The sequence below is a fragment of the Pongo pygmaeus genome, chromosome 13 (genome assembly GCF_028885625.2).
Source record: "Pongo pygmaeus isolate AG05252 chromosome 13, NHGRI_mPonPyg2-v2.0_pri, whole genome shotgun sequence".
NCBI classification, from domain to species: domain Eukaryota; kingdom Metazoa; phylum Chordata; class Mammalia; order Primates; family Hominidae; genus Pongo; species Pongo pygmaeus.
The window spans coordinates 115,250,043-115,276,973 of NC_072386.2; the positions used below are offsets into that span (position 1 = coordinate 115,250,043).

At 40.8% G+C, this 26,931-nt stretch overlaps 1 protein-coding gene and 1 pseudogene across 5 annotated transcripts in view; both read right to left on the reverse strand.

The window, feature by feature from the left end:
• Nucleotides 1-26,931, reverse strand: part of NR6A1 (nuclear receptor subfamily 6 group A member 1) — a 260,373-nt gene that overhangs the window by 72,476 nt on the left and 160,966 nt on the right. The window contains exon 1 of one of the 5 annotated variants that reach the window (XM_063650310.1): nt 4,573-4,694. The exons of the other annotated variants lie outside the window; for them this stretch is intronic. Within the exon in view, the coding sequence (XP_063506380.1) occupies nt 4,573-4,588 (16 nt within the window). The 5' untranslated portion in view covers nt 4,589-4,694. Of the gene's footprint in view, nt 1-4,572; nt 4,695-26,931 lie in introns of those variants that run through there. 5 annotated transcript variants of the gene reach the window in all.
• On the reverse strand, nt 7,530-10,398 carry LOC129044024 (ran-specific GTPase-activating protein-like; annotated as a pseudogene).

A 26,931-nucleotide genomic window follows, 5' to 3' on the forward strand; every position in this document is an offset into this window, starting at 1 on the left:
CATAGGCTCACCCAAGAATTCTCTCTTTCTTAATTTCCCTAAATTTGCTCCTCTTTGAAACTCATTTCAATTCAAGCCACATTAAGCATGTTCTGGGCACTCTTGACAGTTTTCTTATTTAATTCCCATAGCAGTCCTGTGAGATAGGTATTACTATCCTCTGTTGCATATATGAGGAAATTGAGGTTCACAGAGGTCAAGTGACTTGGCCAAGTGACAGAGTCAAGCTGATGAGGTTCTTTCCCCAACACCAGGAAGCCTGCAGCAAAGCCATATATGTAGCCAAGTTTTTATGAGCCATCTGGGCAACAGGGGACGAGTCCTTGCCACACAGACCAAGGGATCCATCCAGAGGCAACAGAAGCAGCGGTAGTTTTTGTTTTTTGTTTTAATGGTTTAAAAATCCTACAGGAATTCTGATTGGTCCCACTAACAATCCATCGAGGCTCACCAGCCGGTTGACTCCTGACCTTCCATGCTTCTCATCCTAATTAATGCAAGGTCCTTGGATCACAGTGTGAGCATCAAGACCCTGTTAGAGTTAGCAATGACCTTTACATCTATCAGGCTTTTCAAAATATGTAAAACAGCTGTGCAGTGGGAACACCCCCCACCACACACCCTGACCAACTCTTAACCTTGAAATATGGGTAGATGCATTTTTCCTAATTATAGTGTTTTCCCCAAGTTTTTAGGGAATGACTCTTCACACGGCTAAAAACCATTTGAGATGTAGCTTTTCAATTGCCCAAGCAAACTACTGCGGCATGCAAAAAGATTCTTGCAAATAGATTAATTTCCTTGGCTTAAAAAGAAACCCCAGTAGCAAGGGAACAGAAAAAAAGAATGATGTGAAAAAATTGGTGGTCGCGGGGTGGGAGATTGTTTGGTTGCCATACTTGTGCCTCTGATATCCTTTTGTTCTCCCACCTCATTGTATTAAGGATGCTAAATCAAACATGATTGCAGTGATGTTTGTGTGTGAAAATGACAAAAGCAATGGGCCAAAATCCCAACCTCATCTTGAACCCTGAGGACTTTTATGGCTTTTTCTTCACTAGGCCCTCCCCCTAATACACATTAAAGACCACATTGTTCAAAAGGGTCATGGTAGGTTTCATACCCCATTTTAATACAACAGAAATGGTAACTGAACTTCCAAGTTTTGTTAGTAATATTTGTATGTCCATGGAAAATGTCCATTAAAATAATTGATTCTTCGGTTTAAATATTAATGGAGAATTACAATATATCAGAGGGGCAGAATCAATTGTGTCAAGGAGGTACTGTTTGCGGTGATTAAATCAGATTTTCTTCCTGTACATCATTTTCCCCAGCAAAAGGATACCGATTAGAGATGGGTTAAAAATATCCAAATGATGTGAGGCATCCAGGTATTTTTCCTAGCCTCAAAATTGTCCAGATTATGTCAGTTTTCAACTCAAGAAGCCTAGAATAAACTTGCTAATTTCAAGTGCAGGTCTCCCCGCCTCCCCTTATTCCATTTGTCTGTCTGCAAGCCACATTATGGACCCCCAGTTCATTTATGCATTTATTCCTGGAAGATTTCAAGTTGGGAGAAGACTATTTAAGGCTGTTTAGGATTCCATTTTTCTCAGCTGTTACCAGTCAGTTGTCACCAGTACTTTGGAGGTTTAGTGGAAGAAAGGTGGCAATGACTCCATTACTCTTTCCAAATGCCATAAAGAATTTGCATCAAAAAATTCTTTTTCTCATCAAAAAATTCTCTAATTAATTAATGCCTTAGGCCTCTGGAAAAGGATACAGTAAAACAGGAATGTTACAGGGTTTGGGAAAGGGGAATCTGAAAAAGAAAATCTGGGCTGGAGTAAAAGAACAACAAACTTGGTAGTGTTTTAAATATCACAATTTCATTGGCGGAATTGCTCACTTTCCCAAGCTCAGGTGTTTTTGCTTAACACCCATATAACATGCATTAAGATGTGGCACGATATCACAACTTTAGTGCATTTAAAAATCAAATCTACGATTTTTGTAGAGTTCTCGACTATAAGTCTGGTTTAAATTATCTCAAAATAACACACTAGGAACATCTGTTTAGCTCAGTTGAAGTTTCGAGAGCCAATACCAGCTGTTGGGGGAGGGATTTCACACATGTGTTACTCAAATCCTAACCAAATCTTAGTTTTTTCATTCCCTTAATGATGCCTCCAAAACCAACAGGGTAAAGCAAACATTAGAATAAAAAAGAAGAGAAAAAGGGAGGGAGGAAGAGAGGAGAGAGGGGGAGAGAAAGAAGAAAAAAAGATTACTTACTCAATGCTTTGATGCATGTGACCAAGACCAAAATGATCACCCTCTCCAATTCAATACAGTATTAGCATGAGGACAAAAGGCATTTAAAAATCAATTTGGAGTTATTTCTAGTGGGGGTTGCCTAATCTTTACAAGTTGAGGAATGAGGATATTCCCCAACGTTGAAAGGGCACTCAAGTATTTTTCTCCTTTAAGCGGCAATCTAATTTTCACAGAGAATTCATTCGGTGTCATTGTTTTGGTTTTAGGTGTCTGTCCTGCCAGGCAGGGGCCGTGCACAAGGGCTGCATCTATCTTGAAGTGTGCACAATGGCCTCTCTTACGGCTCTCTCTCTCTGTTATTGATCCTTACAGATGCTCCAAAGCCCTTCCCCCACCTTTCTCCAAATCCCAACCCCCATTCTGAAGGATAGCTTAAGAAATAAGACTTCCTGCCTAGCGACTGGCAGGGCTGAAAGACCAGATTGTATGACTCCACAGATCAGGCCTGCCACAGTGAAAGCTTGAATAGAGTTAACCCTCTGTGAACTAAAACAAAACATTTGTATGCCCAGCTGTGACAAAGGTTAATTTAAATGGACAAGGGCCCAATATCTAAAACCAGGCAATGCTTTTTTTACAGTAGCATTTTCACTGACCTCTTTTGTAGGCAGTTGATTTTGCCTCTTAAGCTTCCAAAACCTCCTACAACTGGGATAATTCATTTTGCTTTACTAGAATTCTCAATGAAAGATCTAGGTAAACAATTTTAAATTCATTTTCTTATTTTATGAAAGTTCTTGTTTTGGTACCATAAGTTATTTTCTGCAGTTGAATGGCTAAGAAAAACTGAAGTTTCAAAACTTAAATATGAACCAGGAGAGAACTTTCTGTGCAAACCTTTTTTCTCTTTCAAAGCTAGCGGACTACATATCACTAAGAGACTCAAGCTGGTCGAAAAAAAATCTAAATCCTCCAGAGTCATCCCTTCTAAACTCATGTAATTACTGCTCTGGGACTCTGCCAGCTCCTGAACTCCTGTCCAACAGATCCAAAGCAAATCTTACTTCTTAAACTACCCCTTTCTGGAAAAGCTAGTATATCCAGGATAGTTTAACAAAGAATTTCTATGCATATTGGGGGAGGAGGCTGTTCAAGATAAATAACAGGCCTCATATATAACTGGTATTTTCTACGAACTTTCTCTTGTTTCTGCTAACTTGCACTAAAAACCAATAATTCTGGCATGTAAGGTGCTGAGGGACAACATATAAGGGAGGAAAGCAGCCAAGGTTACTAAAAAGAATGCTATTATCAGAGGAGGTCCCACTTCCCTAGTTTGTGCATCCCCAGAGTGAGAATGAAACTGCAAAGCTGCCTTTGGCAGATGTTAGCCACGCTGCAAGAGGCTGGGAAGCTTTCCCAGGACCAGCTATTTCGTAGGGTTAATGCCAGTCCTAGAAATTTATCAACTGCTTCAAAGAGTCGGGAACTCTTCTCAGTAGTGCTTGCCTTTAAGAAAACCAAACTCTTTGCAAACTTTTAGCTTGTACTTTATAAACATGGCAAAACTTTAATACTAAGATTCATCCATTTTATCTGTTCCTTCAGCTGTATGTGTCTTTCCTGGCCTAAACAATAAAGTTGTGGAAAAGTGGGGTTTCTCACATAACTAGGAGACTATCCCAAATAAACAAGTTATAACACTAGTGACTTTTCATTACATACACACACATGCAGAAAATGTACCCATTTAAAAAGCAACCCACTTAAAAAGAAATTAGCAATGGCTTAGTCTTATATCCCAAACTGTAAAACATAGAAGCTCCCCACCAGAGGATGAGGTTGCCTTATCAATGGCCTCATGACCTCAATTCTATCTATAATTAACAGTAGTAAATAATGCTTTGGCAGATAGCGAACTGGATTAAGGAATTTAAAATATAAACAACTTCTGTCAAGAAATAAACAACGATTTTTTAATGTAAATTTTATCTATGTACTGAAACGTAAATTTTTTTTCAAATCACTATAAAATTTAAATTAATCCCCCTTCTTCTGCTCTTCATCAACCACAACAATGAATTCACTGCAGTTCTCTCTCTCAATTCTTTTCTCCATTCCAAAACATTTACAGCCACTTGCTACATACATGAAAACTTTTTAGCTGAATTCTGCGAAGACACAAAAAAACAGTTGCCTGTGGACTGCCTCCCTTCTCCCTCAAGGCTATTTGCTCTAAACGTTCAAAGAAAATTTCTAACCCTTAGATTTGGGCCCCAGACTGTTCCTTACCTTCCCATGTCTCCATTTCATGCTTCTTGTAGTCTGCTGAAAAGTTCTATTGCAGCCATGAAGAAACAGAGATTACAGGACAAGTCCAGCTTGATGACTACCCTTCCGACACTTGGTCAATTTCTCTAAGCCGGGACTACGACAGTCATCCTCACAGGTCAGTTTACAAGCTGGTCATGTGATTGCAAAGTTCAGGCTCTAAGGTCACAACGTGTACGGAGTTCGTTTATTACCAAAGGTTATCTAAGTGGAACTGATAGACTTATTTTCTTTAGTTAACAATACTGCCTAGCACGTCCTTCTGAAAACTATTATGGGAACCATTTCATGGGAAATTCTCCTCCAGTCTTCTTTAAGCTAAGATCCTAAAATTAAAAGGCAGCATTTTAAAAGAATTTATTTAAAAGGGTTCTGGTATGTGGGGCTTTTCTTCTTTTTTTTTCAAGAACTATTCTATGCTATAGTCTACTGGATTAGAAAATTTAAAGCCAAAACCTTTTGGTCTAAGGAAAAGACAAAACGGAAACTCAATGTTAGGTATGTAGGGTTTTTCTCAGGGGTATGGGGGGCGTGCAGAAGTGGGATTCCGTGTTTTCTGTCATTATAATGAACAATGACAAGGCAAATTCCTCTAAGAAAATTAATACACAGAGCTAAGAGTTGTTTGCAGGGCTTACTTTAACTCTAGCCCTTCATTTCCATGCTCTGGTTATCTATACTAGTTTGAAAGAATGCTCTGGTTATACATATTAGTTTGGAGAAAGGAAACTAGGTCTGCAAAACCCTTTTACAAAGCAAAAGTTACTAATTTCACCACCCCCAATCCTTACCCTTAGCCAAAAGTTTACACTTTCAAACTAAGCTTCTTGCTTCATTCCCCTAAAACTCGTAAGATCTTAAACAATCATCATGCTATAGCTTCCCTGATTCGTGAACCATACCAGCAGCATGCAGTAGAGTGTATAACACCGAGTGTGCACATACACACTCATACCTTACCACAGTACCCCAAAGGCTGGCAAATTGGAGCCACGTGCTAATGGCACATGATGTCAAACATTCAGCTAAACATTCAAATATCAGGACACAATAAAAGGGCAAGCTCCACTAAGAAGGTGGAATGGCCCAAAGAGAAACTGATTCCTGAGGATAAATGCTTTTTAAACTGCATAAAATGTTTCATTCTATGAAATCTCCCCCCCCCCCAATTTAGCTTTAGGAATAACTTAAAGGCTATGCACACTTTACAGCAGTATTCCAGAAAAAGGAGACCCTTCTTGGAGTAGGACTGGAATCTGTCACTTAGCAGCCATATAACTGAATGGCAAATACTGCTACTACCATGACTAGAGGGCTTTTCTAACCAACAGAGAGCATTAGGGTCATCTTACAAAGTAGGGCCTAAAGAGAAAGTGACCAATGATTTAGAGGAGGAAAAAGGCTGTAATTTGTCTAAAAATAAATATTCTGCCACTGCCACGACACACTTTACCCCATCATAAATACACTGACCAGCTTTCCCACCCTCACCCCAACCCCATAGATTAATATTTTCTTCTCAGTCCCTGTGGATTTAACGTAGTTCTTAAATGATTTTAGTAAAGTGACTACAAATAGAATGAGGGTGGAAAAAATGGAAGGGGATGGTCCACTAGCAAAAAGCTACTCAACTGGAAACAAAGGGCAGCTCTCTGTCTCCCTGAAGGATATGGATTTATTAGAACTAAATATCTGCACACAACAGAGGTGTAGTAAGCCTCTGTGCTTTATTGCACCAACTTTTGGAGGAAAAGATGAATAAGGAGCTATTAGTCTAACTTCTGCTACCAAGACTGAAGCAGACACCTTGATTTTCAAGGTGAGTCCAACTAACAATCCTTGATGCACCCATAAGCCTGAGAACAAATCTTTAACATAGCTTAAGGAGACAATTAAGTTTTATCTTTGGATATAGAGCCACATTTCTTCAGCATTCTCAGTCCCACAAATCTTTTGAGAGCACTTTATAGACTCTACTGGGAGGAAGAGGCGAGAGAAGATGAACACACACCACACTGTCCCTGTGAATGCAAAAGATGAACTCTAAATCTTATTTATTTTTTTATTTGAGACAGGGCCTCGCTCTGTCACACAGGCTGGAGTGCAGTGGTGCAATCGTGGCTCACTGCAGCCTCTACCTGGGGTCAAGCAATCCTCCCGCATGAGCCTCCCACGTAGCTGGGACTACAGGGGACTACAGGAACGCACCACCACGCCTGGCTAATTTGTAAAAATTTTGGGTAGAGATGGGAGTCTATGTTGCCCAGGCTGGTCTTGAACTCCTAGGCTGAAGTGATCCACCTGCCTTAACCTCCCAAAGTGCTGGGATTACAGGCATGAGCAACCACACCTGGCCTAAACACTAATTTTTAACTACAGCTCCAAGTAAGATTGTTTAGCTGGGAATGCGTGTGCACACCAGTAGTCCCAGCTGTTCAGGAGGCTGAGGCAGGAGGATGGCTTGAAGCCAGGAGTTTGAGGCTGCAGTGCGCTATGATTGTGGCCTGTGAATAGTCACTGCACTCCAGCTTGGGCAACAGAGTGACTTCGTCCCTACTTAAAAAAAAAAAAAAAAAGAAAAGAGAGAAGAAAAATCATCTAAGATTAACAGAACTACTGGAATTTATAAGTGGGAAGGAGAGAGAAAACAGGAAATCAACATTTTCTACTTGCTAATAATAGCTTTGAAATGTGGAAAAAAAGTAGATAAAATTCTAAATCCAAACATACGTAGCATTTGCATACCGCAAATCTAATGGAGTCCAAATTATTATTTTTTAAATTTTGTTTATATAACGTCCTTTGTAAAAACGAAACCAAATAAAAACAAACCAAAAAAGAGGGGCAGGATAAAATTTAAAAAAAAAAAAAAAAAAAAAACAAGGAAAAGAAAGAGGAAAAAAATAAAATAAGACGATTTATTGTTTTTCCTCGGCATCCTCCTTGGTCTTCTCCTTCACCGAAAGAGCTTCTAGCTTTTCCGCCACTTTTTCGGCATGATCGCTTTTTCGCCGGATCTTTTCTTTTCTCTCTGTCCAATGTCTTTACTGCATTCTTCAAACTTTGTTTTGAATTTCCGTGCATTCTCAGCATTCAGGAAGCGGATGGCCAGCAGCTCTGGCTTGGGGCACTCGTCGTTCCAGACTCAGGCATGGTCATTACCCACACTGGGTTTCAGCTCCACCATTGGCGTGATGTAGTGGTTGGCACAAATCTTCAGGGTCTTGTCCCTCCTCATGAGGAGGCGGGTGGTCCCCTTCTCCTTGTGCTTCAGGAGCTTGACGTCACCAGTGCCTCGCTCGTTCCATTCTGGGAGATGGTTCTCTGAGGCAAATCACAGTTTCGCCCCCATTTTAAAAAGTTCCTCTTTGGCCGGGGGCGGTGGCTCACTCCTATAATCCCAGCACTCTGGGAGGCCGAGGCGGGTGGATCAACTGAGGTCAGGAGTTTGAGACCAGTCTCGTCAACATGGTGAAACCCCATCTCTACTAAAAATACAAAACATAGCTGGGCGTGGCGGCGGGCGCCTGAGGCAGAAGAACCGCTTGAACCCGGGAGGCGGAGGTTGCAGTGAGCCGAGATGGCGCCATTGCACTCCAGCCTGGGCGACAAAAGCGATACATCGTCTCAAAAAAAAAAAAAGTTCCTTTTCATCTTCCTCCAGCGTTTTAAAATTTCTTGCTCAGGAAGAGAAACTATTGGCTCAAACTGAGGGTCATGGTTGGACTCGTCTGCATTCTCAATGGAAGTATCGTGGTCTTCCTGAGTGTCCGTGGCGGCCGCCATGAAGGCGCGGCGGCGGCGGCCGCTCGGCCGAGTTGGTAGTCGCCGGCTCCGCGGCCTCTCGGTGACTACTCGTAGCTCCTTCCCTCTGCGTCTGGCCACGGAGTCCAAATTATGAATGGCAGAACCTTAGTTAACCACTAAGAGATTGTGTCCACTTTCATTTTAAAGATGGACAAACTGAATGAAGCTCAAAGAAAGGAAGAGGCAGGAGTCATCAGACCAATAGAGAAGAAAATAAAATATCCTAGTCCTCCATTTCTTCCACTAAACCACGTATCTTGAGGACAGGAAAAGGCAAAGCCTCTTTTGAGATGTTAACACCATTTCCCATGTTTATTCAAATAGACGCTCTCAAAGATGACTGCAGATTTTGAGGCTGAAGGGGTAAGTTTAGTCCTTCAGTGTAAAACAAAAGACAGCAAATCTACTGGCCACATGATCACTAGAATAATTTCTGCCTTATTTGTTTTTAAGAACCTTTCAATGAATGTCTGATGCAAAGTGAAAGCCAGGTGACCATTCTCAAGGAGAGGGACTTGTATCCATTTTAGAAAATCAGGAACATACAGAAAATGTTTAAAATTCCTTTTTAAACTTACAGAGGTTAAAACAAAAAACAAGAGCCCAAGATCTCTGGTTCTCATCTGTCAGATCCTTGATACAGACATTCCCTATGGCAAGGGAAAGAGTTTAGTTCAACTAAATAGGAATAATGAAATCACAGTTAAATGAAGTCCATATTATCTGGGACTAAGAAGCAAAGTTCTTGAGAGTGGAGAAAGAATGAGAGCAACAAAGAACATCCTTGGATACAATTTCCAGTTATGTCTTCAAGTCCTGGAGGTGGAAAGAATTCATAGTTCAGGAAAAAACTCAAGAGTTGGAAACTAAAAATATTCCAGAAACCAGGTTTTAAAAATCCAATTCTACAAACACTCATGGAGTGTCTCCTATGAGCTAGGCACTATGCTGGCTATGTTGACGTAAAATAATATTATGTGATCCTTGCCCTAGAAGTACTCATCATCTGCTGACCTCTCCAACCTTATTTCTCACCACTCCACACTAACTCACGAGCAGTGCGCATACACTAAACAGATAAATGACAGTATGATATTATGAGTACCGTAACTAAAGTGGGTAAGAAAAGTGTTAGAGAAACAAAGATGAAGAAGCAATTCATTAGAACAGACTGAGGTGCCAAAGAGGGCATTCCATCTGGGCTGAACCTTGAAGTTCCACAGGCAGACAAGTGGAAAAGGTATTTCAAGACCTGAAGGAAGGAGGAGAAGGAATAAAGATGATCTCAAAAGATTTTGTAATGCCAATGCTATGTAAAAGAGTAATATGACTGGCTGCGGGGGGTGGGGGAGAAAAAAGACTACAGAGTGTGCTTTAAGAAACAAACAAACAAAAAACCCTGCAGTGGCTCACGCCTGCAATCCCAGCACTTTGGGAGGCTGAGGCGGGTGGATTACCTGAGGTCAGGAGTTCGAGACCAGCCTGGCCAACATGGTGAAACCCCATCTCTACTAAAAATACAAAAATTAGCCAGGCATGGTGGCACATGCTTGTAATTCCAGCTACTTGGGAGGCTGAGGCAGGAGAATTGCTTGAGCCCTGGAGACGGAGGTTGCAGTGAGCAGAGATCACGCCACTGCACTCTAGCCTGGCCGACAGAGCGAGACTCTGTCTCAAAACAAATAAACAAAAAAACAAAAAAGACTGGCCAGATGTGGTGGCTCACACCTGTAATCCCAACACTTTGGGAGGCCGAGGCGGGCAGATCAGAAGGTCAGGAGATCGAGACCATCCTGGCTAACACGGTGAAACCCCGTCTCTACTAAAAATACAAAAAATTAGCCGGGCGTCGTGGTGGGCGCCTGTAGTCCCAGCTACTCGGGAGGCTGAGGCAGGAGAATGGCATGAACCCCGGAGGCGGAGCTTGCAGTGAGCCGAGATGGTGCCACTGCACTCCAGCCTGGGCGACAGAGGGAAGACTCTGTGTCAAAAAAAAAAAAAAAAGATAGAAAAGAAAAGACTACATATAGATTATATATATAAAGCATATATAGAGTATGCTTACATAGACTCAGCAATGTGGCTCACACCTGTAATCCCAGTAATTTGGGAGGCAGAGGTGTGTGGATCGTTTGAGCCCAGGAGTTCAAGGCCAGCTTTGGAAACATACGGAGACCCCTGTCTCTATTAAAAAAAAATTAGCCAGTATGGTGGCACATGCCTGAAGCCCAAGCTATCCTAGCTGAGATGGGAGGGTTGCTTGAGCCTGGAAGGTTGCAGTAAACTGTGATCACGCCACTGCACTCCAGCCTGGGCGACAGAGCAAGACCCTGTCTCAAAAAAAAAGAACAGCCTTATGTTAACAACAAAATGCAATATATATACTTTTAGATCCTGATTTGAACCAAACAATTGTAAAAAGACATTTTTGGGACAATCCAGGAAATTTAAATATGTGTAAGACATTTAATTAGATAAGTTTCCTACCTGCGAACTGAGGAACCTGGAAAAGGTGAGCTTTTCCTCCATTTAAAATTTCTCACAATTCCCCAGTCAAGATTTTATCCATGAATTTTTAAAGTATCCCAATCAAGAACAGATTATAATATGAATAAATAAGTCCTTTTTGAATGAAAACAAAGGAATCAGATACAGAGCATATAAATATAAACGCAGTCAACTATTGTGTCTCCTGAGAGGTCTAAACAAGTTGGGACTTATTCATCACATATGGCACCCGTGACTGTTTACCTTCTTCTCAATTAAGACCCAGATTGGGCCAGAGATTAATGCAAATAAATACTCTAGCCCTGAACACAGCAACAGCTCAAACTGCTGTTAAGCAACATGTGAAGCTGAAGTAAAAAAAGATCAAAGTTGTACAAAGCAAGTCTCAAACTTGGGGGGCAGAGTAAACTGACAGGCTTTCTCCTTTGGTGCTCCTATAAAGGTAGACTACTTGAAGGTTAGTTCTTTCCAAGCCAACTCTGGCTTCAGCCCTGACTTCTCTGGTTGTTTCATTTGTTCATACATCCATCTACCTGACCTAGAGACAACGTCAGATGACAAAGGAAAAGACTTCTATCCAAAAAGAACTCAGTTCTATGTGAGAACTCTGGGAAAAGGCAAGATAAAATGCCCCCAGTAAGTGTGGCATGATCTCATTGAGTCCCATCAGTGGTTCCCAGGAACCTATGGTATAAAGGCCCACACTCCTAAGGCCCTCCCTCTATAACCCAGCTCTTCCTGACTTCTCCAGCTTCATTTCCCACCACTCCTCGTAAGTATCCATTACTCCAGCCATGGTGACCCACTTACTTATAGTGCAAATATTATACTAAGCTATTCCATTTGCCTGGAATAACTCTTTTCACTATTTCCTTATAGTTTCCACTCCCACTTACTAATCTTACTGGACTCAATTTAAAAATCACCTCCTCTGTAAAATATTTTAAGACTCCATTCTCCCAGACTTAAACTCAAAGTCAAATCGCAGCCTTCTTCCACGCTGCCTGGATCCCTAAAATATACTACGATATTACTCATCACGTAGTATTTTTATTTTACAATTCTATCCTTTCTTATTAATCTCATGTACTCCAAAGAGTCAAGCCCAGGGCTGTCTTCAGTTTAGTATATAAAAGGCTTTCATAATACATTAAAGCAATTAGATGGCTCCTCGAGAGGTGTGTGTGTTGTGTGGGTGGGGTACAGTTCTTCTGTTGAATTTCTTAATAGTGCATTCATATTCTTCTTCATTTTCACATTTTCTAACTCTTTCATCTTACCTCACGAAAGGTTTTTTCCCTTAGACAAACTCTACTTCAGAGTCTCCCATGTGTCAGGCCCTGTGTTAAATATACATTTTCTGATTTAGAAGCCTACCTGAGACTAAATCTTCCAACAATGAAGGGCTGGTACTGGTAGTCAAAGGTTCCTGATCAATATGTCATTTGCTGGGTTCCTGCATCAGTGTAGAACCACCTGTTGCTAATGATCTTTTGATTAACATATATAACCTATGTATCTGTCACTGGATTCCAAAATATGAGACGAAGGACTGTGCCCCATATTTTTGCCAACCAGTGTATCTCCAGTGCTTGAATATTTGTTGACTGAAGAAAGGAAGGAAAGGAGTTGCTTCAGAGAGCAGCAACATAGGAAAGGGGGAAAAAAAACCTTCAGAAGTACAAATAGACCACCTTAGGCCTGCCATTCCTGCAAAGCCAAAACCAGTTTTCCCAGTCCCAATTCCAACTCCAGTAAATCTTACCCATACACAGAGCTCTCCTCTAATTGAGGGATTGGCTGTAATAAATCTGACAAAGATCAGTTGCAAATCAGCAAGTGGTAATCCTACCTGCACCAATTCTATCCCTTTCTACTCTACTAAAAATTGAACTCTCTAAGGATAGGCATAGTTAAAAGAAAGGACAACGGGGGCTTACGCAGTCTTTCTTTAGGGTAGAACTTGGCTCCTGATGGCAAAGGAATCCATTTTTATCAAACAAGAAATAACGCACATAATCCCAATCTGAGTCAACTACACTCAGCAACTGAGCCTTATCCTAGGTTCTGGAGTCAAGAACTGCTCCCCTGAATCTCACATCCTGATATCCAACTGCCTCCTGGGCATCTCCACCTAGATGTATCCATCATAAGCACCTCAGACAAGTCCAAACTTGTCTTTCTTTAAAAATCTGTTCCTCTCTGTGGCCCCCCCGTTCAGTGAAAGGCATCAACCACCCAAGCCAAAAACCTGGCACTCTTTCCATGGCTCCTTCCTCCTCTTTGATTACACCCACATACAACCTGTCATAAATCCTGTCTTTTCTACCCCCTCAAAAGTAGCTGAATCAGCTACCCTGAAGAGGTATTTACTAAACAAAGATGGGATAATTTGAGCATCACTTAAAAATTATTAAATAGGGCACAGTGGCTCACACCTGTAATCCCAGCACTTTGGGATGCTGAGGCGGGTAGATCATTTGAGTCCAGGAGTTCAAGACCAGCCTGGGCAATATGGCAAAACCCCATCTCTACCAAAAATACAAAAAATTAGCTGGGTGTGGTGGTGCACACCTGTGGTCCCAGCAATTAAGGAGGCTGAGATGGTAGGATTGCTTCTTGAGCCCTAGGAGGCAGAGGTTGCAGTGAGCAGAGATCATGTCACTGCATTCCAGCCTGAGTGACAGAGCAAGACCCTGTCTCAAAAAAAAAATAATTTTTAAAATGAAAAAATCAGTATTTATCTTGCCTTTCCTAGATGAATTATACCACAGGGTAATAAACAGCTATGGACAAATTTCTTTATAGAAGCATTCCAGATAATAAACAAACAAGAAATACTGGAATTAGAATAACACTGTGAAATAACAGATCCTAGATACCAATCATCAAACGCTGCTAACCATTACAAAAAGAGAGAACAAGACAGTACATATCTTCTGATGGAAGAACTCAACACCCCCATGAAGTAGTCTTGCCAAAAATGTTGGCTCTGAAGGCTTGAAGTTGACTAAGTCTCTATATCCATCTTATAAAATAAAAGAACTACAAAGTTCAGAATAACACATTCATCTACATTACAGGGATGTAATCGGCAATATCTGGGTGTGGTAAATTCAGCAAGACAAGCCACCAACGTCTCAACTTAGAGGGGAAAAAAAGATGGAGGAGAAAATCTACAGATTAGGAAAACTAACCTGGGCAACAAAGTGAGCTCCATCTTTACAAAAAATTTGCCAGGTGTGGTGATGCATGTGCCTGTAGCCCTAGCTACTTGAGAGGTGTGAGTATCACTTGAGCCAGGAGTTCTAGGCTACATTGAGCTATGATCATGCCACTGCACTCCAGCCACTCCAGCCTGGGTGACAGAGCGAGAGTGAGACCCTGTCTCTTAAAAACAAAAAACCCTCGCACCACTGCACTCCAGCCTGGGCAACAGAGCACGACTCTGCCTCAAAAAACAAAAACAAAAGAACAAATAAACAAACAAACCCCACACTTTTAAAAGATAAGGATACATACTGGAATATTAACAAATGAAATAATGATACTTAAGATTTGCTTCAAAATAAAATGGAAAATGAATGGGTGGAAGTATGAGTGGGACAGGGTTAGCCCTTCGATGATGGTTGTTGAGGCTGGGTACATGGCTTCATTATACTACTTTGTATTTCTATTTTTGTTTTATAAAAATTAAAGCACACAAACAAATCTTGAATCCATCTATTTATTTCTGTCATCACTCTCACAGTCTTGGCCACCACTATCTCCCATCTGGCTTATTTCAGTAGCTTCCTTTATGGGTATGTCTTGCTTGCTCCTTGCTTTTTCCTTTCTCTTTTTCTGCATCACCTTCCTGCAATCCATTCTCCATCCCGGCTGCTAAGACTCAAGTAAAACCATGCCAGTTCTACTTAAAACCTTTCACGGCCTTCAGAATAAAGCACCTTCCCAACCTCATAAGAGCCTTCCTCTCCCTTCTCCCTTCTCATATTCCCAATGCTCTCAGCAAATAGTGCTATTTGCAGTTTCCCAAATGTGCCTTTGCATGTAGTGTTACTTCTGCCTGGCTAGTTTCCATGAATTATTTAATTATCAGCAAATTCAGGCATGACATCTTCTACGAAATCGTCTCCTACTCTTCCCTGCCCTAAAGGTTCCAATTCTATGAATGTTCACCGTTTCATCCCTTTGTGTGCCTGCCTCCATGTGTCCATGGGTCTGTGAATATTCCAAGAATAAGGGACCAGGGTTTGATTCATTTCTGTATTCCTGGAATCTATCACAGAACATAGCAAAAATGGGTACTTGATATATGTCTGATGGATTAAAAAAAAAAAAGGCCTAGGCTTCCAAGAAATCCATAATTCTACAGAAAGAGCTAAATAAAATAAGGGGCAGCCTGGAATTACATACTTTGGAGTCAGATAAACTTGGTATCAAATAGCAACTATACAACATGCATTAATTTGTAAACTTGGGCAAGGCACTTCAATTCTCCTAAGTCTGTTAAATGGGAACACTGATTCTTCAGGGTTATTGATTAAATAAGTATACAGTTCAAAGTAACTAAAATTATCTTTAATAACACAACTCTATGTTCACGTGACAGTGAGATAATTTAACAAACTCCCAGAACACAGGGTATGTGCCATCACCCGCTGGCAGCTTGTCTGACCCCGAAGGCCATAGGCACCTCCCTGTCAATAGGAACCTATCACTGCTTGATAACTGAGGAAAGGGGATATTGCTTCCCTGCTACTTTCTAAGTTCCTGCTCCCTTTCTGTGTATATTCACTCACCTTTCTCTTTGGTGAATCCTGAAACATTATTCAATCCTGGACTTTGGAACTCAGGTTTTTGTTAGTTTAACCTTTAAATATTTGAGTAAAGGGAACGGGTATCAGAGATTGGGATACATACTCCAGCACAAGGGACAATAAAACTTCATGCTGCTCCTGGACATCCTGGAACTGCAACTCAGGCCCCATTCTCTCAAGCTCAGGACTTTTTATTTTTTCTTTTATAGAAAGATAGAACAAGCTGGGCATGGTGGCATATCCCTACGGTCCCAGCCACTCACGAGGCTGAGGCAGAAAGGTCACTTGAGCCTAGGAGTTCTGGGCTATAGCACACTATGACAATCCGGTGTTCCACACTAAGTTCAGTTTCAATATGGTGATCTCCCAGGAGCAGGGGACCACCAGGTTGCCTAAGGTGGGATGAACTGGCCTAGGTCAGAAATGGAGCAGGTCAAAACTCCCATACTGATCAGAAGTGGGATTGTGCCTGTCAGTAACCACTGGATTCCAGCCTGGGCAACACAGTGAGACCCCATCTCTTTAAAATTAATAGGAAGATAGAATAAAAGAGAGGTTCAGCAAACAAATTCTAGGGTTAAATCGAGATTCAAATTTTGGATCCTGTAAATTTACTAGCTATGTGACTTTAGGTAAATTGCATAACTTGTCTCAATTTCCTCATCTATAAAATAGGTTGTTAGCATTACTTACCCCATGGAGTCTCTGTGAGAACTGAAAGAGATAATCTTATGAAAAATGTTCAATATAATGCCTGGCAAACAGTAAATTTTCAATAAACTTAGTTAATATTACTTAGAATAATGTTTTTCATAAAATGATACCTGGGTGGGCACAGTGGCCAACACCTACAATTCCAGCACTTTGGCAGTCTAAGGATGATCGCTTGAGGCCAGGAGTTCAAGACCAACCTGGGCAACATAGCGCTAACTCTGTCTCTACAAAAATAAACAAACAAACAAATAAATAAATAAATAAATAAGCAAGCAAGCCAGCCAGGCATGGTGGCAGACAACTGTAGTCCCAGTTACTTGGGAAGCTGAAGCATGAGGATCGCTTGAGCCCAGGAGGTTGAGGCTACAGTGAGCCGTGATCACGCCATCGTACTCCAGCCTAGGAGACAGAGCAAGACCCAGTCTCAAAAAAATAAATAAATAAAATAATTTCATGCTTAGAAGGAAAAATGACAACCAGAAAACAAAATTTAAAAAAGAAAAAAAGCACTTTTTAAATTTTATTTTACGTTTCAGGGTACATGTGCAGGTTTGTTACACAGGTAAATGTGTGCCATGGTGATTTGCTGCATGTATCAACCCATCACCCAGGTATTAAGCCCAACATATCTTAGCTATTTTTCCTGATGCTCTCCCTCCCCCACCCCCAACAGGCCCCAGTGTGTGTTGTTCCCCTCCCTGTGTCTGTGTGTTCATGTTGTTTAGCTCCTACTTATAAATGAGAACATGCAGTGTTTGGTTTTCTGTTCCTATGTTAGTTTGCTGAGGATAATGGTTTCCAGCTCCATCCAAAGGAGCTGCAAAGGACATAATCCTATTCTTTTTTATGGCTGCATAGTATTCCATGGTGTATATATACCACATTTTCTTTATCCAGTCTATCATTCATGGGCATTTGGGTTGATTCTATGTCTTTGTTATTGTGAATAGTGCTGCAATGAACATATGTGTGCATGTAACTTTATAACAGAATCATTTATATTCCTTTGGGTATATACCCAGTAATGGAATTGCTGGATCAAATGGCATTTCTGGTTCTAGGTCTTTGAGGAATCCACACACTGTCTTCCACAACGGTTGAACTAACTGACATTCCCACCAACAGTATAAAAGCATTCCTATTTCTCTGCAGCCTCACCAGCATATGTTGTTTCTTGACTTTTTAATAATCACCATTCTGACTGGTGTGAGATGGTATCTCATCATGGATTTGATTTGCATTTCTCTAATGATCAGTGATGTTGAGCTTTTTCTCCTGTTTGTTGGCTACATAAATGTCTTATTTTGAGAAGTGTCTGTTCATGTCCTTTGCCCACTTTTTTAATGTGTTTTTTTCCTTGTAAATTTGATTAAGTTCCTTGTAGATTCTGGATATTACATCTTTGTCAGATGGATTGCGAAAATTTTCTCCCATTCTATAGGTTGTCTGTTCACTCTGATGATAGTTTCTCTTGCTGTGCAGAAGCTCTTTAGTTTAATTAGATCCCATTTGTCAATTTTTACTTTTGTTGCAATTGCCTTTGGTGTCTTCATCATGGAATCTCTGTCTGTGCCTATGTCCTGAATGGTCCTGCCTAGGTTTTCTTCTAGGGTTTTTATGGTTTTGGATTTTACATTTAAGTCTTTAGTCCATCTTGAGTTGATTTTTGTATGTGATGTAAGGCAGGGGTCCAGTTTCAATTTTCTGCATATGACTGGTCAGTTCTCCCAGCACCATTTATTAAATAGGGAATCCTTTCCCCACTGCTTGATTTTGTCAGGTTTATTGAAGATCAGATGGTTGTAGATGTGCAGTCTTATTTCTGAGTTCTCTATCCTGTTCCATTGGTCTATGTGTCTGTTTTTGTACCAGTACCATGCTGTTTTGCTTACTGTGGCCTTGTAGTCTAGTTTGAAGTCAGGTAGCCTGATGACTCCAACTTTGTTCTTTTTGCTTAGGATTGTCTTGGGTATATGGGCTCTTTCTTGGTTCCATATGAATTTTAAAATAGTTTTTCCTAATTCTTTGAAGAATGTCAATGGTAGTTTAATGGGAATAGCATTGAATCTATAAATAACTTTAGGCGGTATGGCCATTTTGACATTATTGATTCTTCCTATCCATGAGCAAGGAATGTTTTTCCATTTGTTTGTGTCCTCTATGATTTACTTGAGCAGTGGTTTGTAGTTCTCCTTTAGGAGGTCCTTCACTTCCCTTGTTAGCTGTATTCCTAGGTATTTTATTCTCGTCATAGTAATTGTGAATGGGAACTCATTCATGACTTGGCTCTCTGGTTATCTGTTGTTGGTGTATAGGAATGCTTGTGATTTTTGCACACTGATTTTGTATCCTGAGACTGCTGAAGTTGCTTATCAGCTTAAGAAGCTTTTGGGCAGAAATGATGGGGTTTTTATAGGATCATGTCATCTGCAAACAGACAATTTGACTTCCTCTCTTCCTATTTGAATACCTTTCTTTCTTTCTCTTGACTGATTTCCTGGCCAGACCTTCCAATACCATGTCGCAAAGGAGTGGTGAGAGAAGGCATCCTTGTCTTTTGTCAGTTTTCAAGGGAAATGTTTCCAGCTTTTGCCCATTCAGTATATGATATTGGCTGTGGATTTGTCATATATAGCTCTTATTATTTTGAGATATATTCCTTCAATGCCTAGTTTATTGAGAGTTTTTAACATGAAGGGATGTTGAATTTTATAGAAGGCCTTTTCTGCATCTTTTGAGATAATCTGTAGTTTTTGTCTTTAGTTTTGTTTATGTGATGAATTATGTTTATTGATTTGTGTAGGTTGAGCCAGCCTTGCATCCTGGGGATGAAGCCAAAGTGCTCGTGATGGATAAGCTTTTTGATCTACTTCTAGATTCAGTTTGCCAGTATTTTATTGAGGATTTTTGCATTGATGTTCATCAGGGGTACTGGCCTAAAGTTTTCTTTTTTTGTTGTATCTCTGCCAGGTTTTGGTATCAGGATGATGCTGGCCTCAGAAAATGAGTTAGGGAGGAGTTCCTCCTTTTCAATTGTTTGGAATAGTTTCAGAAGAAATGGTACCAGCTCCTCTTTGTACCTCTGGTAGAATTCAGCTGTAAATCCATCTGGTCCTGGGCTTTTTTTGGTTGGTAGGCTATTTATTACTGCCTGAATTTCAGAACTCATTATTGGTCTATTCAGGGATTCAACTTCTTCATGACTCATTCTTGGGAGGGTGTATGTGTCCAGGAATTTATCCATTTCTAGATTTTCTAGTTTACTTGCATAGAGGTGTCTATAATTATATATTTCAAGAGTTCAATACACCAAGCTGAGGGGAGAGGTGCTTTTGACCCCAAATAACTTTCCTTTCTGTATCTCAGGTTGGAGTGCTATTTGAGGATATTACCTGGAAGTATCTTTTTCCTGACCCATTCAGTAGTTTAGCCTTCTTCAAAACTTACTGTGGGGAAGGAGGAGGCAGGTATAGTGGGCTTTGGAGTTAAACATGTTCAGTGTCCCACAGTAAGATACAGTAAGTTTCTTTTATCTCTGTGAGCCTCCACTTCCCTTACAAAAAGAAAAAATTGGGATCAGGCCATTTTGGTTGAGAATATATGTAAAATACTTATCATTATCACTAAAGTACTTATCATAGGCCCAGCAAACCTAGCAGTAGTTATTATTTTCCTTACTTCCAGAACCATGAGTCAGGTTCTCCACAAGAATCTCTGTTTTCAAGCCCATTAGTGAGACAGAGTGCTTGCTCAGACATCCATAGGGAAGAGATCCCCCAGAGTAGCCATCAAAGACTACTCTCCATTCTTTGCTCCTAAATTAGACAATTTAAGGCTGGGCACAGTGGTTCACACTTCTGATCCTAACACTTTGGGAGGCTAAGGCAAGAGGATTGCTTGAAGCCAGAAGTTTGAGACCAACCTGGGCAATATAGTGAGACACTCATTTCTACAAAATTAAAAATTAAAAGAAAAAAAATCAGCTGGGCATGGTGGCACATGCCTGTAGTCCTAGCTACTTGGGGGGCTGAGGTGGGAGGATCACTTGAGCCTAGGAGGTCAAGGCTCCAGTGAGCCGTGATTACACCACTGTGCTCCAGCCTGCACAACAGAGTGAGACCCCGTCTTAAAAAAGACAGAGAGACAGAGACAGAGAGAGAGAGAGAATGAGAGAGAATTCAGCATTCAGAGCAGGTCAACACTGAGCAATTCCCATTCTGTGCTAAGCTGGAGATGGTAGGTCAAGATGAATGAGTCAAGATCTTATCCTTGAAGAGCTCAAGCCAGTGTAAGGGATAATGATATCTATCTTAGAAGAGGGGCAAAATACAAGGTGTGCTCAGAGAAGAGGTGCTTGTCTTAGCTGGGGTGCCAGTAGCTTACCACTATTTTATTGGAACCCAATATGTATCTGATGAATATCTGGAAGGGTTTCCCAGAGGAAGTGATAGCTGAGATGTGCAGCTATACTGTTTAGCTCCTTGTGTCCCAGAACCTTGTGCTTTTTGATAAGGTTTCCAAATAAAACTAAACAAGGAATTTAAAGCAGATGTCAAGTAACAAAGGATAGGTTTCCACTGCTGACTTGAACCACTCTTCTCTTCTGCCCCTCACTCTCATAATCCACCCATATTCCCAGGAGTAACCTTCATTTGGAACAAAAGACAAGACTTATGCAGACCCTCCATAGAACTAACCCTGGGCTCAGATGTGTAAGGACAAATTAGTGTGGAAAGCAGAGAAAAAAACAGTTCCAGGACCGAGAGGAGACCAATGACTTCTAGAAAATGCTTTCCTGGGACTTCTTCAAGCACCCCTTCTTGATAAGCCTGCTTGGACAGATACCCCAGCATCTCTTCAGGACTTAAATGGCACTGCAGCTAAAGGGAAGAGTACCAGGAACATAATCAGGGGGAGCTCACATCTGAGCACTATGCAAAGGAACCTCATAGATACTCCCCTCTTCTCAGTTACTTAACTGGGTTAGCAGATGGGCCAGTTGCAAATCACACCAATCTAAGAATTTGCCTGCCAAGGAATTATACCCTTAAAAATGATCCAATTTCAGTTACAACTCTTGTACTGTGGGTAAGGTAAACCCCCATATATCCTATCAATGTCAATGTAAAGTAGTAGTTTGGGTTTTTCTTTCTTCTTTCTTTCTTCCTTCCTTTCTTCTTTCCTTCTTTCTTTTTTTCTTTCCTTTCTTCCTTTCTTTCTTTCGCATCCTCCATCACACAACCATTATACAAATTGGTATAACATTTTGAGAGGTTATTTTTGGCATTATTTATTAAAGCCAAGCCCATGCTTTAAAATGCCCATGCCATTTAATACACAGTTCTAATTCTAGGAATGTACCTTACAGAAGTATTTGTGCAGGAGTGAGGAGATATTCAGGGCAGTACTGTATATAGTAGCTAAATAAATTTTAAAATTCAAAGCCCGGAGTGGTGGCTTATACCTGTAATCCCAGCCTCTGGGAGGCTGAGGAGGAAGGATCGCTTGAGGCCAGGAGTTTGAGACCAGCCTGGCCAACATGGTGAGACCCTATCTCTACAAAAAATTTAAAATTTAGCTGGATGTGGTGGCACATACCTGTAGTCCCATCTATTTGGGAGCTGACACATAAGGACCAATTGAGCCCAGAAGTTTAATGCTGCAGTGAGCTAAGAAGGTGCTACTGCACTCCAGCATGGGCAAGAGAGCAAGACCCTGTCTCTAAAATAAAATTAAAATTAAAATTAAGGCCTGGTGTGGTGGCTCACACCTATAATACCACCACTTTTGAAGGCCAAGGTGGGCAGACTGCTTGAGCCCAGAAGTTTGAGACCAGCCTGGGCAACATGACAAGACCGTCTCTAAAAATATAAATAAAAATAAAAAACACAAAAATTAGCCAGGCACGGTGCCACACACCTGTAGTCCAAGCTACTAGGCAGGCTGAGGTGGGAGGATCGCTTGAGCATGGGAGGTTGAGGCTGCACTGAGCCGTGAGCAAGCCACTTGCACTCCAGCCTGGGTGACAGGGCAAGACTCTATCTCAAACAAAACAAAAAATAAATAAGTAAATAAAAATTAAAAGAAAAGCTCAAACTTTCCAATCAATAGGGGGATGGCTAATAAATCTGTATAATACAAAAGAATATTACTGGCATAAAGAAGTCTATAATATCTTGTTAATGAAAAGAATCAGTTTGATCTCATTTACAAAAACATATATTTAAAAGTACATAAAAGTTTACAGATGGACTTCTGCCACTCTAGCCAAGATGGAGTAATGGGGACCAGATTTGGCCACTTGGCTGGGGCAACTACAGAGCTGGACAAACCATATAAAACAATGATTTTCAGGTACTGGACCTCAGGCGGCCAAAGACAGTGACTCCAGAGAGAGAGGAAACAAACAAGGGAAGTCCTACAAATACCCACCGAAGCCCTGAGTTTCCAGCCTAGAGCACAGGAAGGGAGAACCCAGGTAGAGCTCAACAGTCCCAGGAGTTGAGGATTAGAAGCTGGGAGTCCAGGAGGCCAGGGCAGCTGGAGTTCACAAAGAAGAGGGCTAGCAGGGAGAGGGCTATGCAGAGAGAGCACAGCTGATCTGCAGAGGGGTCCTCCAAGTCTTCTGCTCAGGACTGATCAGTGTACATATATGAGAAAAATTACCCAAAGCCAGGGAAAAAATCATCCAAAAGGAGTAGAGGGAACAATTCTGGGGCTCCATAGGGCCAAGAATAGTTTTTGTCTCCACCAGCCAGAATGAAAAACTTTCAAAGTTAGAGAATTTATTTCCTGAAAGTCCTAATTAGCATTTATATATCCCCCAACAACTGGCCCTCGGGTATTCTAAGAGCACTGATTCACTTATCAGATTAGCTGTTTGTCCTATTCAATCTATAAATGATAGAATCTAAGACAGGTGGTGATGGCAGGTTTGTGGCATGAGAGATGGATAAGTCAGCAGGAGCCAGAGAGGCAAGTCCAACGGGTTGAGAGAATAGATCCTAAAAATATACTCTGCCTTAGGTTCATCCTGACATAGACGAAAGTCCACCACTATATGCAAAAATTCCCTTTGTAAATCAGCTTGGCACAAAAATGACTGTAAAGATAATATCATCATAACCCCTCCTCAATGAACTGGCTACCACACTGAAATTTTCTCTTTTTTTCTTGGTGCTTTTCAAGTCTCTGCAACTCTACCCAAACAGAGCTTCCCATTTACCATGTCCTTCTTCTTTGCAAGAGACACTCAAATGCATTAAAGACAATCCTTGAAAGCCTATTCCTGGAAAGACGGCTCTTCACAATCTTATTTGCCCTTGTGGTCCCAGTGATATAACTGGATTCAAAGCCTGGTATTGCTCTTTTAATGGTGTTTACTCAGTCCTGGTGAGGTTCACTTTTCACACAAATAAGATACTTGGATTCCACTGAATGTTTCTATTCAGATCAAGTTAATACAAAGTTGGAGAGCTTAGATTCTTTATCATGTAACTTTGAGAATTCTCAGATGAATGCAGCATAAAAAGAAATTGCTGAACTTCCAGGCTAACACATTAAAAACTGCATAGAATGTAATTCCACCATTATAATGCCCTAATTAAAAAGATAAATTAAGCAAAATGGGTAGGATGCTTTTTACAGTAAGTGCTTCACAACTAGTCATAATGATTTGAAAATCAACACTCAGCAAAATAATAGGCCTCTGAAAGGAAACTGGAGTAGGCACATATAGTTGGGGTTCCAGTGTGGGTACCAGGTACAAAACTGAAAAGTAAAATCCTGGTCTCTTAAAGGCCCATAAAGCACCTTTAAAATCCTGCATGTGTATATGGTGAATTCTATAGAGGTCAAACACTGGAAACTAGTAAAGGTTATTAAAATCAGTAGCAACACAGTATTTATTTCAACTATTTCATAATCCTAATTATCCCAACCTTCCAACTTTCTCCATTCCCCCACAAAGCACCTAACAAATCCTTGTGAAATATAAGGGTTTTTGCTTTTTTTTTTTTTCAGAATGATACAAAACTTGGTAAGCAGACACTGAGTCACAAGGCTTTTGTCAAAGAGCTGAACAAGAGAAGACTGATTATAGGTTAAAATTTACATGTTCCTGGAATTCAGACAATTAAAATGAGCAGTAGCTAGAATGTTTGGAGCCAGAAAAACTTTGCCACTTAGTACCTGTACAATCTTAGGATTTATTTATTTATTTAATTAATTTATTTATTTATTTATTTATTTATTTATTTAGAGACAGAGTCTCGCTCTGTAGCCCAGGCTGGAGTGCAGTGGCACAATCTCTGCTCACTGCAACCTCCATGACCATGTTGGTCAGGCTGGTCTTGAACTCCTGACCTCAGGTGATCTGCCTGCCTCGGCCTCACAAAGTGCTGCGATTACAGGCGTGAGTCACCGCGCCCAGCTCATTTCTGTTTTAAAATCAAGTTTTATTTGGCCATAAAACTTGTTGGCAGCTCATGAAACAGAAATTTCCTGAGATATAAAAGAACTAATTGGACAGGCGCAGTGGCTCACGCCTGTAATCCCAGCACTTTGAGAGGCCGAGGTGAGCAGATCACTTCAGGCCAGGAGTTCAAGACCAGCCTGGCCAACCAACATGGTGAAACCCCATCTCTACTGAAAACACAAAAATTAGCCAGGCATGGTGGCGCATGCCTGTAATCCCAAGCTACTCCGTTGGCTGAAGCAGGCGAATCGTTTGAACCCGGGAGGCGGAGATTGCAGTGTGAGCCAAGATTGCGCCAATGCACTCCAGCCTGGGTGACAAAGCGGGACTCCATCTCAAAAAAAAAAAAAAAAAAAAAAAAGAACTAGAACTAATCACAATCCCACAACCACATAAACAAAAACATATATATTATAATATATTATACTGAGGGAGTGTCTTTCTAAGCATAACATGAAATCCAGATATCATTAAAGAAATGATGATCAGATCTGCATCTATATAAAGGTCTAACTTCTAAAAGGCAAAGATTCCAAAATACATATACATACTTATACACACACATATATTAGTATTTACAAAACATAAAGAGTTCCTAAAAATCAGTAGGAAAAAGACAAGCAAACCACCCAATGGACAAAGAATATGACCAGGCAAAGATGCCCTAATATGATTAGAATGAGTAACAGTGAAAAGGTCACTAATAAAAACTCAAAGTAAAGCAACCATTATAAACCATTTCTCATCAGATTGGCAAAAAATTAAAAATAGTGATATATTTCAGTGGTGAAGTTTTGAAGAAATGGGTATGCTCATACAATGCTGGTGGTTGATGTACAACTTGAAAACGGCTTACCAGATCTACCAACATTTAAACTACACACACCCTGTGACCCAAGAATACCACTTCTCTCCATCTTAGAGAAATACACATGTTCACAAAAATATATGTATAAGGCACATTTATTACAATTTTAAAAAGTCAGAAGAAACCTAAATACCGATCAGTAGAGGAAGAGCCAAGATGGAGAGATGGGTAAGGAGATTAGAAACCAGACTTTTAGACTTCACCCAGTCAATCCGCAAGTCACTCATTCTAGATTTCAGCCAGGCTACCAATCATTCAGCTAGTTCCTCCCTTCCATTGCTTATTAGCACCACTAACATCAAAAGAAATCACTCCAGCTTTGAGAACTAATTTTGAAGATTCCAGGGTGGCCCTTATCCTACATAAGGTATCTCTTCAATGGCTGCAATTGGTATATTCTGCCTGGTTTTTGTTTTGTGGTAAATATTTTCATTCTATTTTTGTCTTTTATATAGTCAATTTCAGCAGCTGTAAGCCAGTCAACTGAATGCAAACACAATTGGCTAGCGGAGGGCACCTAGGAGTTATTATTTTGCCACTACAAATAATGCTACAGGGAAAGTTTCTGTACTTGTATCTTTTCTAATGTCTGATGAGCTATTTTCAAAGGAAAAAGTCTTAGGGCTGGGTTATGAAGTTGGAAACTATAGAAAGCTTTATGACTGGCTCCCTACAGCTTTGTCAGTTCCCCTAGTGACTGGACCCACCCAAACCGCTGTGGGTGTCCTACAGTCCACCAGCAGAGGGCAGCATCCCCCAGACCAACAGGGCCTCAGGATGCAGACACTAAGCCTGGGGAGTGAAGAAAAGTGATCAGAAGACAAAAGTAAAATCCACAGAACATGCTAACCAGGGCTTCCAAAATTTGGGAGGTATGGCAGATCCTCGTAGCTGCAAGATAACTGGGATTATCCACAACTAGCAACACCTAACACTCAGTGTCCTTGATTCCTTAACTGGCACCAAGATAAAAAAGTCACCTCCTCTTAAACAGGTATATATACTACTACACTGGCCATGCCAAACCTTTATCAACTAGAATTTTGCCAAGCAACAAAGATTACTGAAGCCCTACCCCTAGGGAGACTAAACAGGGGACGCATTATGCTGCTGGCCTCATTTTGGCA